This window comes from Marmota monax, unplaced genomic scaffold (assembly GCF_021218885.2).
Source record: "Marmota monax isolate L192 unplaced genomic scaffold, Marmota_monax_Labrador192_F-V1.1 WCK01_AAM20220418_F8-fsc00002, whole genome shotgun sequence".
NCBI classification, from domain to species: domain Eukaryota; kingdom Metazoa; phylum Chordata; class Mammalia; order Rodentia; family Sciuridae; genus Marmota; species Marmota monax.
In genome coordinates this window covers 10,200,931-10,218,636 of record NW_026693571.1, presented here as the reverse complement: position 1 = coordinate 10,218,636, position 17,706 = coordinate 10,200,931, and the positions used below count along the sequence as shown (strand labels likewise).

Genomic DNA, 17,706 nt, shown 5'->3' with positions numbered 1-17,706 from the left:
TGAGGACACTCAGACCCCTTGATGTCTACCTAGGCCTTTTTGTCTTTCTTTACTTTTAAATGATTTTTAACTCATACATAAAAATATTAAGAAAAATTGAACATATTCATAGGCTGTCATGTGATGTTTGAATACATGTAATATTTTTTAAATACATTTTTTTGGTTGTAGATAAATGCAATACCTTTATTTATTTTATGTAGTGCTGAGGATCAAACCCAGTGCCTCCCACGTACAAGTCAAACGTTCCACAACTGAGCTACAACCCCAGCCCTATATGTAATATTTTTAAAATATTTTTTTAGTTGTAGTTGGACATTTATATATTTATTTTATTATTTTTATGTAGTGCTGAGGATCTAACCCAATATCTTGCACATGCTAGATGAGCACTCTACTGCTGAGCCACAACTCCAGCCCCCTTATACGTAATGTTTAAATAAAATTAAACATACCTATCTCCTCAACATTTATCATTTCTTCACAGTGGAAACATTTAAAGTCCTTAAACATTTTTTATGAAATATGCAGTACATTAATATTATCTGTAGTCACCTTACTGTGCAAACCACACCAGGACTTCTTGTTCCTGTCTAACCATAGCTTAGAACTCACTGATCAACCTCTCCCCATTCCTTCTGCTCACCTAACCTCCTGTGCCTCTGGCAACACTGCTGTACTCTCAACTTCTGTGAGATCAACTTTCTTAGATTCCCCATGAGTGAGATCATGTGGTGCTTGTCTTTCTGTACCTGGCTCATTTCACTTAATATAATGATCTCCAGTCCCATCCATATTGTCAGAAATGACAGGATGCCATCATTTTATGGATGAATAAAATTCCCTGTGTATATGCACTACATTTTCCTTATCCATTCATCATTTGGTGGGCACTTAAGTTATCTCCATTTCTTGGTTATTGTGAACAGTGCTGCAATAAACACGATCAAACTGCATACAAAAGCTTCGTACTCCTCTTTCTCCTCTTTGATGGAGATTGAATAAAAGTAAGTAAATCAATTTACAGCTTCACTATTAAATGTCCTTAACATATAAGGGCACTTTGGACATCTTCAAAATGTAATTCTCCGGAAATTTGTTTAGTCAGAGAAAATATAGTTCATTCCCAAGTTGTCAAAATACCTTCAGATGGTCCCCAAATAAACCTTGTTTATAGAACTTGAGTTAAATGGGTTGTCACATTTCCCTGTGTGTCCAATTATGTCACAGCACCTGGCTCATTAGTTAATTCCTTTGTGACTGTGGCTCACTTATATCTTTGATATGTCCTTGAGGGTTTTATTAATCAATGAGTTGACTGAAAACATAGAAGTCATTGAATTCGCTGGCAAAGAGTGACATTTTTTTAAGAGAGAGGGGATCATCTAAATTCCTGATCTACTTTAATGCCCACACTCCTACACACTTAGTCATTTTGGGCTCCAAATCACCTACATTTATTGTAGCACATGAATCATTATTTCTGGAAATGGAAGTACAGTATCACCATGGAATTACAGAATGAACAGCTCATAGCCTTTAAATTGTGTGAAACTGGTTTGTTAATGCTATTCTTAATTATTTTTTAGCCTGTTAAAGTTTTCTTTCTTGACTTAGGTTTTATTGATTGCATTAAGAACAAAAACAACCAGTAAGCTTGTCTTTCCCCATCCCTCTTCTTCCTTTAGGTCAATAGTGGGGCGCAGATTCTTTTTTATCATTGGAACTTTATACCTATATCGCTGTATTACAATGTACGTTACTACTCTCCCTGTGCCTGGAATGCATTTCCAGTGTGCTCCAAAGGTAAGCAGCTCTGCATTCCCATTTAGAGGGAATCAAGAAAACAGTTACTGAACACCCACTGTATGGTACATTCGTATACATACTTTCATAGGTGCTCACTGAAATCTAACATATTTTCTATGTTTCTTTAGATTGGGGGAAGAAATCAAAATTGAGAAAAGTACATCTTTGTGTATAAAAATATCATTTTCTGCTAACTGAACATTACCATCATTTTGCTTTTCTGCTTTGTAACCTCATTTTCTTATACATTCATGCATTCATTCTACAAATATTGAGCTTATGTTCCCAGGCCCAATAATAACCAAATGAAGTCCTGCCCCTAAAACTAATGTTCTATTGAGGGATGACAGATGATAATTTCAGATGTACCACATGATGATTAGTCAGGTGATTGTCCCATGAGGAGCAGTAAGTGGGTAGGAACTATTTTATACAGAGATCAGGAAAGACTTCTTTAATAAGAGAGTATTTGGGCAGGAACCAGGCGAGGGAACAGCCGCAGGATGGGATATGAGCTCCAGGCCAAGAAAATGTTTCAGTTGCATTGGGTCAGAGGAAAAGCAGGGAGTTGGGGGGCAGTAGTGGGGGTACACGCCACAGGTTTCAGAGGCTCTTATGACCCACTGTAAGAACCTAAACCTGAATGGTGGCAGTGGAATTGATGAGAAATCATTTAATTCAGGATATATTTTGAAGGCAGAATCAATAGGCTGTGTTAATAAGTTGGATATGGATTTGAGAGAAAACAGTCAAGGATGACCCTCAAAGTTTTTAGCAGTTGTAAAAGATAGGGTAGCCTTCTGCAAAGACACTGTATGGGGATGTCTCCTGAAACAGCCCTGAGCAGCAATCAATTTCTGTCCTGTTGAGAGAGCTGTTAATCCCCTTAGACCTTTGCATACCTTGATTGATGCTTCTCCTTAGGTTTGTGCATCTTTAATTCCATATCCAGTAACTGCATAGACTTGCTTATAAAATGGAAGCGTACAAATCATGTGCTTTCTAGACAGGGAATGAAGTCTAACATCATATTTTACTGAACACTAAGCAGATGTCTGAGGTAAAGGAAAAATAGAGTTGTTCTGAAGAAGCCAGCAGTCTCCCTTACCAAATATAGGTGTGGTTGGGAGAAGCCATAGTTTTCCAAAGTCATCAAAGCAGAAAGTGTCTGTAATTAAAACAGTGTACACATTGGCTGCTTTTTAGTGAAGCTAATTCAAGGCATGGGAGGAGTTCAGAAGCACAATAAACTCTTCTAATGTCCTGTTGTAGTGTGTTGAGTGAAGAAATGGCCACAGGAAAAAAAGGGCAAGCCCATCCTTTTAATGGATGAGGTTTGCAGGGATGGATTGCTATGATTATGGAAGGACAGTAGATTAAAGATTGCCCTTCATGAGAGAGGTGCAATTTTCAGGACCCACATCGGTAAATGTGCTATGGGATAACTGAGCCACAAACATTCCTGATGGAAACTTGGGGAGCTTCCTTAACTAATCATCTGCTATGTTCGCTTGTCAGCACCTCTTCCCAAAGCACAGGCAGCTGTAGGTTCTGCTTCCAGATCACTCTGCCTGATTAGAGATGAGGTGCTACAGAACAGGAGTTTGGAATTGCATTCTAAATGTGGTTCACCGGCTGGCACTGAGTGCCACTCAGAGTTTTGTGGTTAGGAGGCTGTGAGATAATCTACCTGTTGCCTGTGCTTCTGGCTCCATGGCATGCCCTTCATGATGAGCAGTGCCAGGACTCTGTGTACTGAAATCACTCACTATCGGAGGGTGTCCCAGCTAGTGACTGGCTCCTGCAGTTTGCAATCCACCAGATGTGATCACAGGAGTCACCGTCATGAACCCGTGACTTCCACATCTTACCCTCTCTCTCATCTATCCTGCAGCTCACTTTAAGTCCTTTACTTAAAACTTGCTTCAGCCACCAACCCCAGCTTTGGTTTCCAGTCAAGACTTTTGTATTTTTTCAATGTGTATTTAGATAAATTTTGGTTTATTGATTATGAAATGATTTTATGAGATCATTTAGTTTTTCTAAATCCTTTTGACCCAAGAATGTTTGGCTGGGATAGCATGGGTTCCTTCCCTGGGAGAGCTCTCTGGGACATAGATGGCCAAAGACCTCTCTCCTTAATGGAAGGGACAGCCTGTTAGTTTCTGGTTTGGCAGACCCCATATTGGGCTCTCCTGCACCTCAGTTCTTTTTATGGGAGGTGTTTAATGGAGGTTGCAGTTGTAAGAACACTTAGGAACATTGGAGCCCTAGTCTGCTTTGGCTGTTTTGATTGATGCTTCTCTTTAGGTTTGTGCATCTTTAATTCCATATCCAGTTACTGCACAGACTTGTGTCTGAAAACAAAGAAATTAATAGTATTGAGAGTCTTGTGACATGTGATGGGGAGGCCCAGTAAATTGGAAAAGAACTAGAAAAAATAAATCCATTAATCCTAACACCCATTATTCTCCTTTTCTTCACCAGTTTTTTTTTCTTTTCTTTCCTTGTGGTTTTATTTAGCATTTATACTAAGCATGAATTGATGTATTAGGATTGGCAGTAATAGTATTGAGGAATTAAGAAGACAAGAAGAGAATCCTTCCTCTGTTCTGAAAAAAACATATATAATCAAGTGTATCAGGAATCTCCATTCAGTAGCCCCCACTGATCTGTGGGGAGTATGTTTTAAGACCCGCAGTGGGTGCTGAAACTTCAGATGATATTGAACTTTAGGTATACTATGTTTTCCCCATACATACATATGTACATATGAGTAAAGTTAACTTATAAATTAGGTACAGTAAGAGATTAACAATAACTAATGATAGAATAATTATAACAATACTGCAATAAAAGTTATTTTTAAACTAATGAATATTTTTTCAGGAATTATTTCATTTAAACTTTCTGACTGTGGTTGGCACTGAGCAACTGAGACTTTGGAAAACAAAACCATGGATTTGGGGAGGGATGTGTGTCCACCAATACCACTGAATGCAGAGGAAAGGGGGCTTGTGGTTTATCTCAACTCCTAATTTCTTTACATTGTTGACCCCAAGTAAAGAGACTGAGGGATTTAAGTGTTTTTGCCTTCAGAAAATTATAGAGTTGGGATATGTGAGTAGAGAAAAAAAAAGTTATGGTTTTGAAATGAAGAATAATATGTCCTTTGAAACTGGGAACACAATGGTTGGGCAGAGCTATGTACCTTTTTATTTGATCTCAGTGTTGGCAGTAGTTGTACCAACCTCATCAGAAGAAATTCCTCATTGTGGCCAATCTGATAAAGCACATGGCTTGACTGAATCCTCAATACCAAGGGCATGTCGCAGTGTATTATGTAGCTTGTCGCATGACTTCTATGGGGTATGCCTGAAGTGAGTCATGCAACTCTGTCAACAGTCTGCATGCTTTCGAAACTCCTTTAAAGCCTACAGTTGCATTCCCCACCCTTCCTCTAAGCTTGTGTTGTCATTTTCTACACAACATCTTATTCTTAACTGCCAAGCAATCTGGTATGTTCAACTTTTTACAATAGTCTCTTCAGTACCAGAAGGCTTTCTGGATCCATAAGATTTTTAAACATTTTTTTTTATTTGTAGATGGACACAATTCCTTTATTTATTTATTTATTTAACATGGTGCTCAGGATCGAACCCAGTGCCTCACACATGCTAGGCAGGTGCTCTATCACCGAGCCACAAGCCCAGTGCCCCCCGCCCAATATGATTTTTTTAAATCAGGACACTTTTGTACCATAAGAGAGATCTTTTAGGCAAGGATTCTTGACCCAGTTCCTTTTGTCCTGGATAGGATGGTTTGCCATCTGCTTTGGGGACTGACTTATTTCTCCCCTCCTAGACTCTTGTCCCCCTGTGCACATTCTGACCCTCCCACATTCATGCATCCACTTGCATAAGATTTGACTGTGCTCACACCACCAGAGTACCACTATGGAGGTTGGGCCAGCCACGAGTCAAGGGTCAGTTTCTCAGAAGGCTCATCATTGAGTACAAAAAGCAGCATGTCATATGCCTGTCCCCCAGGTTCCTAAGGAGTAGTCAGTAATGGGCTCTCTGTGTTTCTCTTCCATTGACACTATGTCTTGATCTCTCTCCAAGTATCCTTTGATTTTTCTAAGCCTCTCGGTGCTGTTCTAGACTCATCTGAAACTTTTCACATAGCTCCCCCCAGCATTTCTGTATTCCGATTTTCTATGTCTACTGTTTTGACCAACTCCTTCCTATGTGCTTAAAGTTTAATAGGGTTAGTAAACTTTTGCCCATTGCCTGCACTTCCTGCCTTAGCTCAACATTATTTTCCATTTCACCATAATGATTTCTAGGAGGTTTATAGAATGCCCCTGACCACAGCAGCCCTCTCCTGACCCTGCACCTCAGCACATAGGTTCTTTTGGGGATGTTTTCCCTGATCAAAGCTAGTCATTTTTAAAACTGCCAGTACATCACTAATCTGTCATTTTCAAACCTATTTGAATGATTTAATGAGTTGCAGCTCTTCTTTTTTTAACTGTAGTGTTTTGATCAGACATTAATATAGCTGTTAGGTACACTTGAGGCTGCCCACTTAATACAAGATCCGAAGGCACTGCAGAATATTAGTAATGTGGTATGCAACAGAATAAAATATTAACTGTCCCAAACCTCCACTTCCCCCTACAAAAAGGAAAGAAAGTAGCTTTGATCTGCTTTTTAGTGCATAACTGTGGTGAAGTCATTGGTTATTAATATTTTTAAAAGCTTTGCCCAAGGACACAATGCCACCAAAACATATTATTAGCAACATATTGAATAATTTAAAATGTGTCAATAAAGTTGGCCAGTGCAATGCATGGAATCTAGTTTGAGGACCTTCCCCTTGGATTCTTTTTGACATTTTAAGTTAGAAGGGAAGGAAAAATCACAACCTGGTGACCTTTCTGTCACACACTTAGGTTGAAACATAATTTTTATCAGCTTGTAAATTTTCTTCTGAATCTTCTTGTGTCATTCAGCTCAATGGAGACTCTCAGGCAAAAATACAGCGGATTCTCCGGTTGATTTCTGGTGGTGGATTGTCCATAACTGGGTCGCACATCTTGTGTGGAGACTTCCTCTTCAGTGGTCACACAGTTGTGCTGACACTTACATATTTGTTCATCAAAGAATGTAAGTAATAGCTCATTCCCATGTAATTGATTGTTGTAGCAGAGGGGTCCCTTGGCTCTGAAATGGATGGGAGCCCTTATTCTATTGGGGTTAATAGCTATGAAAGAGACAGATGTAAATACTTTGTGTGTGTGTGTGTGTGTGTGTGTGTGTGTGATCATTTCAACTAAGTATTTGTGACCACCAAAGTCTTAAAACCTGGCTATGGCTTCTCTCTAACACTTAGCATGCTTCCCAAACAACTCAAGGTATGAAAAGCTTTATTAATATTAGAACTGAGAAGAACAGAAACATTAAATTTATTGCAAAAAGAATTAGTCCATTCTAAATCCAAAAGTAAATAAACTTTGAGTTATTTGTCTGACTCCTCCATTCCATGATTCTAGGGAGTTCCTTCATTTCCCCCCTTAAACCATTTCTGGGTCCCACTTCATTCCATCGTTTTCGAGCCACTCTCTCTGTTTTACTAGACATTTTATCTTGATGGAAGGTTTTGCCAGTTCCAATCATTTTCTTCTTAAGAGGAAACCTGGAGGCAAGAACTTGAAATCTGTTTTCATATTTATATAGTCATTTTCCATTATACAGAACCCTTGTGTTTCTGGTAGCTTTCGTTGATGAAATAATGTCTTATTGTCAGGTCACAGTTTTGTAGATTCCTGAGGTTGGGCCCATTTGGGCCCATCATCTCAGAGTCCTTTTGCAATGGGGAGACCTCTTCCTTCATGTATGCAAGGCTGCTCGGTGCTCACCTTCGTCTTTAGATCCAAGATGCCTCCTGCTAGTGTTCTTAGAAGTACATCTCAGTTCTCTTCACTTAGCCTGAAGAAAAAGAGTCTCTGCAAATAGACCTCCCTGCCCCCCACCGCCCCTTTCTCGCTCTTTCCTCCTCTCCTGGCCTTTCATTAATCCAAATAGGTTTAGCTACGTGTGGGGTCTTTGTCATGCTTGGTTTGAAGGCCAAAGGCCTTCTGTACCCCTCCCTTATTTCCACTTACTCTATGGTATATGGTAAGGGTGGGGGGAATCGGGGTCGGTGGCTAAATCTCGCCATACACCAATATCAGGGGATAGACTCTTGAAATTTAATCATTATATTCTAATACCTAAATTTTGGTTCCAGAAAGTGCATTGTTTATATTTCTAACTCTAAATTTTGCCAGGGGAAGTTCCACCTGTATATAAGAAGTTATTTTCTAACTCACGGTTTTATTTAGTTTGTAGGACCTTCTCTCTATTTGAAGGCAAAAGGAACTTATGAAAGAGGATGGGGTGGGGAGGATTAGAAGGGTTCAGAGCAAAGGTCCTGTGAGTTGAAAACCACAAAATGATGAAGAGAAAACATCCCATGAGACTTAAGGCCAGTTTTCCAAAATAACTGAGGAACAGTGATATTAAAGTAGCATACTACTACTTCTAGGCCAAGCACTATTCTGAGCCCTTGATGCAAATTAACTCATTTAATCCTTGCAACAGGAGGCACTGTTCCCCCAGTCTTTCTTCTTAAGCACAGAGAAAGCCACATGACTGTGGCCATGGACAGAATCTAGAGGATCAGGTGTTCAGACTCAAGTCGGCTGACCCTAGAGATTCTGGTCTTCATTTCTTGGCTTTGTTTAGGATTTTAGGAAATTTGAATTATCTGATCTTATAGAATTGCCAAGGAATAGTCTACCTATCTATAAACAAGATATATTTTTCATTATTGTTCAGTTTTTAACCTCAGAGCCTGACAACTTGTAGTTAACTTTCTGCTTTGATGAAGGTCACCCAATATGTAGAAATATTTTTCTCCCAAGACATCCATCAGCTGGGGTTTTAAAAGTTGTGTGAGTTTACATGTAGCATGTAAAGGATTATATTCTGCTTTTTTTCTCCACTTTGGGGGTAGAGGTAAAATGGCAAATCTTTAATACTACAAACTCCGATTCATAACCAGTTCTGTATATAAACAGGGTCTTCCATGTTTGTGCCTGTTTCTATGTGATTAGGGAAAACAGTCACTTTCTAAATTACACCATGTGTTGTTGTTCTGAGGAAGTAGAGGTTCCAGTGGTTTCTTTGAAAAGTCTGCTTCTAGAATGACATGCATCATTTATGTATGTTTTGCTCTCCTGCCTTTTAATCAGCTTGGACTCTTGTTTGCTCTCTTGTGATGTGTGGATTTAAATTTAGTTGTGAGACCAAATGAAAAGGTGGGACCAGGACCATTTTGTGGTTTAACAAAAGAGGGCTTTACACAATTGTGCAAATATTATCAGTGGGACCTAGATTCCTTATAAAATTTGCCTGGAGAAATCAGCCATGCTCTTAACCCCAAATGTCTGGCTAGGAAAGATCATTGTCATTTTTAACCTTGCCACCACTCCAACTCCACTGTAATTATTATTCAGTGCCCATCATGTTTAAGATCCCACACAGACAGTGAAGTCAGTTACAATCTATGTCACCATCTTTTTTAAAAAATATTTTTTGGTTGTGCATGGACTCATTATCTTTATTTTGTTTATTTACTTGTATGTGGTGCTGAGGATCGAACCCAGTACCTCACACATGGGAGACAAGCACTTTGCTGCTGAGCCACACCCCAGCCACCTGTGTCACCATCTTTTAGCTCCATGTTATGGGTAGAATGGAGAACAAAGAGGATTACCATTTTGCCGTTTTTATTTTAAAATACCTTTGGGAGAAAGAGGGGTCAGCCAATGTTCTGAATTCATGAGTAGTGGTCCCGCTGCAGTGGTAGCATCATAGAAAAATGTTAGGGTTTCCAGCTATTCTTAAAACCTCACTTTCAGTTCAAGAGTAGTAAAATGACATTCAAGTTACTTCCTTTTTCCTTATCTACTTCAGCTTTCCTTTTTGTGACCACCCCCCCACCAAAAAAATGCAAAATGGCTCTGGTTTGCCTGAACATTTTGAGCTGTTCATAAATACCCGGTAATCAGGGAAGGTTGGCATGAGACCTTAGGAAGGCTGGGGTTTGTGGTGCTGCAGGATGAGCATTTAGCATCTATATGTCCTGTCTAGTTTTCATCTGCTGAGCCTAACAGATCAACAGTGAGCTTGGATCTGACCCCCGAAGGCCCTAAGAATAAAGTCTCTCTCAGCATTAAAATTCACACCAGGCATAGTGTGGCACATGCCTCAAATCCCAGCAACTCAGGCGGCTGAGGCAGGAGGAACATCAACTTAGCAAGGCCCTAAGCAATTCAGTGAGATCCTACCTCTAAATAAAATACAAAAAGGGCTGGGGATGTGGCTCAGTGGTTAAGCACCTCTGGGTTCAATCCCCAGTACCAAAAAAAAAAAAATTAAAAATTCTGGGTTTCTTTGAGTTACCTTGGAGAACTTGGTTGTACAGTGAAGCAAGTGAATAAATTGCACATCCAAAACTAGAAAATCAGACGTTCAAATGCAAATATAAGTTTACTTTCCCTTTCTGTTCTACCTGGTACCAAAAGAGCAACAGCTATTTTATCACAGAGATTTTGTATTGAAGTGATGACTGACTTGGTGTTTCATCTGAAGTTCTAGGAATGCAGCCTTTTGCTAGTCAACCATTCTTCTCTACTGGAAAGAAAATGTCAGCTGAGAATATAAAAAAGTTTAAATAGGGAATAAATTTCAGTTTATTGGATTATTAAACCTTTATTGTGAGCCAATAAAGCTTTAAAATAGAAAAAGAAAGAAATGAAACAGATGACCAAGTAATTAGAGATGAATAGGTTCCATTTGTGCCTGTCATTAACATTTGGGTGAGAAGTTCCTGAGGTGTTCCCACCCTGTTTAACCCACCAGTTCTGCAATTCTCTCTAGCAGCTAATCAATGGAATGAATGTCTAAGTGTCCTCACCAGGAAGGCTAAAAATCTATAAGTGAATGGGCAAGACTCCTAAGGTTTTCACAGGGAACAGTGCTTCACAGTGCTGTTGTCCATAACAGTATGAAATTGCCAAGAGTCAAGTTATTGCTTGCTACAGGGCCACTCCCTGTTCCACCCCAGACACACAAGGGAAAAACAAAAGTACATTTATAACCTGAAATTTCCCCTGCTTTGACATTTCCCCCTTATTTTCATGAATGAGCATCTTTTCTTTTGACACCTGCTGCTTCTCTTTCCAGTATGGTTACTTACGTGAGCCAGGAGGAGCCAATTCCAGCCAACCTCATAAGAAATCCATTCTCTTCCCTACTAAACAGCTTATTAGCAGAGGGCAAGGCCTCGAATATCTATTGTTATGAGCCACTGCCTTCCCCTCACAGTGAATGACAGTTATACCTGTTCTACCCATGGTCTGTCCCCACCTCCACCGCCCCTACCTCCTCTCCCTGTCCAGTCCTATCTGAGCAAATCCTGGATGGTTCATAGTGACTCACATGGGTTCTCAGTTTTCTCCTTCTAGTAATTTCCCTATCCTAGATTATTCTACTCTAGGTAATTAGGACAGATTATAATCATTAATCTCTGGGGGCTGCCGGTGTGGTTCAGTAATAGAGCATTTGCTTAGCATATGCAAGACCCTGGGTCCAATCCCCAGCTCCAAGATAGATAGATAGATAGATAGATAAAATCATCTCTGGGAATCTCATTAACTCTATAATTTTTCCACTGTCCAGATTCGCCTCGTCACTTCTGGTGGTATCATTTAATCTGCTGGCTCCTGAGTGCCGCCGGGATCATCTGCATTCTTGTAGCGCATGAACACTACACTGTTGATGTGATCATTGCTTATTATATCACAACACGGCTCTTTTGGTGGTACCATTCAATGGCCAATGAAAAGGTGAGAGCAGTGGCGATCCTCGGATGGTTTCCTTTCTTGAAATTCAGAGGACCCCTTTCATACTGTGTGGTTTGAGAGAGCTTCATGGGAATAACTGCTGGCCCCACCCAGATGTGGGGTTCAACAGTCCACTTATACTTAGAGCCACACCTGCTTCTTAATAGGAAGCCAAATAATTTCACAAATAGAAACGCCATGTAAAGATAAAAATGCTGTAAAATCTCAGAGCACATTATGGTGTTTTAGTAATTCAGCTGATTTATACTGGAATTGAAGAGATAGATGTCATAAATTAAAATTTAGGACCCATCTCTGTACAAGTATCATGGTACAGCTTGGTACGTGCTCTATTCTCAAAGCACATAAGTTAATTTTTAGAAAGAGAGACAGCCATGTTTTTTCTTTTTCAATCAGGCAAAATAAATATCTTGTGAGTTACTGGTTTTGGTACATCTCTGGATGATTGGTGCCCTCTGGCTTCCCTTCTTCTCCTTACTTATTTATTTCTGCTTCTTCCTATTCCCAGGGGAACTGTTCTTTCTTCTCCTATTCATTCTTGCAAAGCTTCTAGAAAGCTTTCCCTAATTCCTCTCTTCCTCTGGTCTAAGGTAGATCTGCTCCCCCCCCCCTTCTGCTCTTTTTCAAGTTTTGATGTGTTTTTTTGTTGTAATAGAGTTGGTCTGTGTATCTTATCTTACCTCTGAATAAACTTTGCCATATTGTTCAGTACATACAATGTTTGGAAAATTTGTGAGTGATCGATATGTCATTCTGGAAAAACCTACATCCATCTCTTGGTGTCCACTGATAAATACCTTTTCTATGCATTTCTCTCCTATTCTGTAGTTTCCCGTTTCCATTTTCCTTCTTAACACTTCCTTCTAGATGCCTCTTCACACTACCGAACCAAACTTTTTGCCTTTCCTCTTCATCATGTTCAACCTTCTGAGCTCTAGTAGAGGCAGCTAAATGTGACACTCACACATTCTAGAAATCATTACTCCTGAATACCATTCCCAAGTCTCCCTTCTTACTGGAATTACAGGCAGAAGAAATGGCATGAGCCTCAAACAGGAAAAGGGGCCTTGGTATGTTGAGGACTAGGGTCACAGCAGAGTTGAGGAAAGGGGGTAATAGCAGTTACTGCCATGGGATACAGACTCGGCCTCCCCTGTTAAGTTACAATGAATGACCATTTAATTAAGAAAAAAGTTAGGGGACGAATCATGAAAGACGTTTCATTTCGCTTTTTTCCTCCCCTTTGCAGAACTTGAAAGTCTCTTCACAGACTAATTTCTTATCTCGAGCGTGGTGGTTCCCCATCTTTTATTTTTTTGAAAAAAATGTACAAGGCTCAATTCCTTGCTGCTTCTCCTGGCCACTGTCTTGGCCTCCTGGCTGCTTTAAGTCATCATGCAAAAAGTATTCACGGGTCCAAAAGATTGGTGAGGATAACGAGAAGTCTACCTGAGGATCCAGAGGCACCAGCTCTTATACCAAAAGAGTTTTCATGCTGCAACCAAAGGTATAGCTTTGTTTTTATTTTAGGAAAACAGACTGGTAAATGAAGACGTGGACCAAATTTTGTGTAAATGATTGGAAAGATGAACAAAGTATTACTTTTTGACTGTTTTCTTTTTTAATTCAGCCTGAGAAAGATATATTTTCCTGCAGCTCTTCATTCATTGGAGACAAGCCCCCATCCTGGGATTTTACTAGTGAGCTTGTTAAAGAGGTGCCAAAGAACATATTACCCATTTTCTTATTCTTTCGCCACTAAAATCTTCTACTTCAGCATTCTTTCAGGATATTTTTTTCCTCCCAGGGTCAGAAGAATTTGTTAATGTTTTGAATAAAATGTCTGGATGTATACAGCCACTGTGTAAATAGAGTAGCCTAATGTTGAAAGTAGTTTTTAGCATTAGGCTTCGGGGGGTGGGCAGTCCACGGCTGTGAGTCACATTTGGGTGCACTTTTGCTTCTACCCTGTCGCAGGGAAGGTTGGGGGGAGTCTAGGAATGCGCTCTGCTGCTACCACCCTATACACTATGTATCACTTTTAGTCCTATGTTTTTAACTGACAATTTTATCTTTTTTATTTTAAAAGGTGATCCAAGGAAATATGAAAGTATTTGACACACCCACAGATTTTACACATGTGTAAATATTTCACTTTAAAATATCTATGGCAGATACACAGGAAGCAGGGGGTTCCTTCTGCTAAGGAATGGCCCTCATGCACACACTTAGATGCAGCCTGACTGGCAGATTTGCATCTGGGACCCCAGGGATGTCAACTGCGCCAGCACAGGCTGGAAACATGCGTGTGTGAACAGGTGCTCACACCCCTTGGGGAACAAGTATGTATTTCCCTTCCAGCTCAGGTGCTGGGGTAAAGTCTGTTTTAAGGTTCCTAATTGGGACCCCAAAAGATATCTGGGCACATTTCATTAAAAATTATTTCTTCCTAGTTGCGTTGTACTTTATGGAAAAAAAAAAAAAAAAAAAACAAGACAGAGCCTGAAGGTTTAATGTACCTTTGCCTTTTATCAACAGCCTCAGCTCCCATATACTCTTCCTGACGACATGTACCACCACTGAGTAATTTGACTTTTACCCTGTGAAAATTAATACATGGTGCTGTACTTTAATATGCTTTTGGAATCAACTTGTTAGACAGGCACAGCTATATGGAAAAAGGGGGATAATTGTTTCTAAATTTCATTGAGGTGATGCAAAACAGGTGGATTTTAAAAATCTGATCAGACTTAATACTATCAGATTTAGTGCTTTATTTACTGCTATTGAAATTTTTGGATAATTCTTGGCTTAAATTCTTAACTAATTAAAGGTCAATTTGTAAGACTTCTAGTAAACTTAGAAAACATTCTATGAGGACAGAGGTAGGAGAGGCCAGTAGATTGGGATGAGGCAGTTACATGTGTATTAAAGATGAAATTTCCTCTTACATGGGAAACATCCCTAAATTTATCATTACACACTAGTCAGCCTTGATTATACAAAATTGGCCATTAAATTGCTTGAGAAAAGCACAATATAGATCTGTTCAGAGAAGTCATCATCCTTTGGTGCTAAAATTCTGTGTAGTTTTCAGAGTGTTTTTTTTTTCCCTCCTCTATGTAATAGAAGAATCACTAAAGGAAAAGTGGTTGAATTCAAAGACCAGGAGAAGGCTCTCTAATCTGTTTATTTTAAATAAGAATTAAAACCTTAAACATCTTGGCAGATTTTGAAACACAAGGATTTTTTTTCCAGTATTTTTATTATATAAAATGATAATAAACATATGCCTTGTGTGTTTAGACATCATTCTATGTAATTTTTGCTTAAGTGTATCTATTAAATATTGCCAATTGTAATAGCACAAGGTGTTCCACACTGATTTTTAATTCCATTGTCTGATTAGGAGGAAAATCATCAGACACTAAAGCCTGGATACTGCTCCCTGAGCCTCTAATTCAAATAAAACAATCTAATATTCCTTAGAGCCTCACTCATCTGTGTCTTGGATAACCCACTTTTCTCCAATTGAATAAGAAAAAGTGCTTAAGCTTTAAAAATCCTTATGTATTGATTATTGGACACCTTTGAAACAGTAAGCCTTGCACTTATATCAAGTAATTCACTTTTTAAAAAAATAATATCTTCACCTTCTCAAGAACTTTATAAACACCCATGACCCAGGGTGTGGACACTACCGCTCCCATGTAGTCTACACAAGATGTGTCATAGCTTTCTGACAGGTGCTGAGGGAGAATGTGGATTGAAAATAAGGGGTGGGGGTCGTTCAAAGATTCAAGATGGGAAAAGAAGAGAAATAGTGAAACTCATTGACATGTGGGAAAGCAAACATGGGATTTACCCCAACATGCTACTCTGAGATAGATAGAAAACAAACAATTATGATCTTGTGAAACAGCAAATTTTTGCAGCATCTTTTCTTTGCCAGTGAAGATTCACATCTTATCCATTATCCATGTTTTTGTAAGCCTGTGCTCCTGTTGAAACCTTTTCTTGTAATTTAGTCCCTCTATGAAATAGCTATAATAGATAATGCCTATAAATTATGCTATATCTTTTCCTGAATTATTTCCAATGGAAATGAAGCTCTCTCAGATTCTAGTTTTCAAGCTCCTCCACTAGATCTGAAAAGAAAGCATTCTTCCCCCAGTTCCATCTGAATAAATGACAAATTTGTCATTTAATTAACCGGCATCTTGGGAAACAAGTTTTGCTGTGGAAGACAGGCTATTTGGAGAGTAAGCTTGAAAGCTGTTTTCTGGGTGACGTGGCATTAGGGTCACTAGGGGTTTTTGCTGTATTACCAGCGCCCCCTTGTGGCCATAGGTTGTATGTCTTGGAAAGCAGAGGTCACTTTCTAGTGTGTATTTTTGTTTTTAAAGGCATTTGTTTTTCAATTTTTGCCAACTGAAACTATGGGGGAAAAGTTATTTTAGAGACATTTCAAGCCCTTCCCACTTGTAAAATGTGCTCAGATTATAGGAAGCTGCAATTTGAATCTTTCATCCATATGATCAAAGAAAATTTGCAGACCATTTTTACCTCTAGCTACACAATCATTAATGTCTCCCTTTATAACTACCTACACTTTGTTTACTTTGAAACCCCAAGTCAGCTGTCTTTCTTATTTTTTAAAATTTACATGCTCAAACTCATAAGTTTCCTTTGTATTTGAAAGCTCACATCCTGTTCCTTGAATATTTTGAACATTTCATTTATTGTTGTTGTTTCAATTTTGTACTGTAAAACTGATTAAACACTTAAGCCGGTCTTAACGCACTCACCTCTGTAGTGTAAGGAAGTGTGAGAAGGAATTTCTTAATAAATGAGTTTACATCTTTTAAATCAAGCCTATTATAAGTTATGTGTAATGTGTTGAAGGCTTTTCTGTTTTTATGTATAAAGATTCCTCATATTTGTGTTTTTAATGTCATTGTGTTGCAATAATTTAACTCCTTTGACTCAGTTGCTGAAAATATTGCTTTTTCGAAGAAGTGCTTTTGACTTCATTATCCAAACACTGCAAATCATGTCAAAGGTACCCAAAGATAAGTCTTTACAAATAGACACCTTGTAAGTTCTGAGTTATTTTTACTTAATAACTATATTTGTGTTCTAAATGAATCATGAAAGAAGAGTGCTGTCTTGTGGAATTATTTTAAATTGTCCTTTAAAAGAAAAACTATAAACATAAGCTAATCTAGTTGCCAAGTTGGAATTTATTATTTAATTTACCTCCTATGCAATGATTAATGCTGCAAAATGTATGGTTATGTTACAGTATATTCACAAAAGAAATATTATTACAAGGTTTTTAGGGGTAGCCAGTTGCATTCTTTTGGAAATTTACTGTACTATTTCAATGTGTTAAGTGCCTTGTTGTAAAGTAAAATTTTAAGTCTAGAACTCATTATTTTTCCTGACCTATATTTTCATTATGATATCTACTGTATGCTGTTGAATAGTTTATTAATCAAATATGTAAATTTCAGAAACTGTTGTCTCCTACCCACCAGTACCTTAATCATTGATCTATCATATGAGATTTGAATTCAGGTTCTTTTTTTTTTCTTTTTCCTTTTTTCTTTCCTTCTTTTTCTTTTTTTTTTAATGAGAGGAAATTTTTGTTGTTGTTGTTTAGAAATATTTTCCATGCTTGTGCTTTTGTATTTGTAAAAACAAAAAAAAAACATTTCAGGAGGAATTTAGAAGTTATAACTACTGTTTATACTTCTAAAAGTACCGTCTTACATTTACATTTTAAGTGCCTAATTGTTAGTTAAACTAATTTATGTTTCTATTCAAAAGAGGATTTGTGTACTTGGTTTTTAATCCCTTTGGTTTTGCTTTAAAGAGCCTATACTTTGTATTTATCCAATAAACCACAGTGACATCAA

At 38.4% G+C, this 17,706-nt stretch overlaps 1 protein-coding gene across 4 annotated transcripts in view; it reads left to right on the top strand.

The window, feature by feature from the left end:
* Window positions 1–17,706, top strand: part of Sgms2 (sphingomyelin synthase 2) — an 86,932-nt gene extending 69,226 nt beyond the window's left edge. For all 4 annotated transcript variants that reach the window (XM_046459085.2, XM_046459086.2, XM_046459087.2 and 1 more), the window contains 4 exons: window positions 1,689–1,806; window positions 6,827–6,980; window positions 11,601–11,767; window positions 13,035–17,706. In XM_046459085.2, the coding sequence (XP_046315041.1) occupies window positions 1,689–1,806; window positions 6,827–6,980; window positions 11,601–11,767; window positions 13,035–13,238 (643 nt within the window). In that variant the 3' untranslated portion in view covers window positions 13,239–17,706. The remainder of the gene's footprint in view (window positions 1–1,688; window positions 1,807–6,826; window positions 6,981–11,600; window positions 11,768–13,034) is intronic.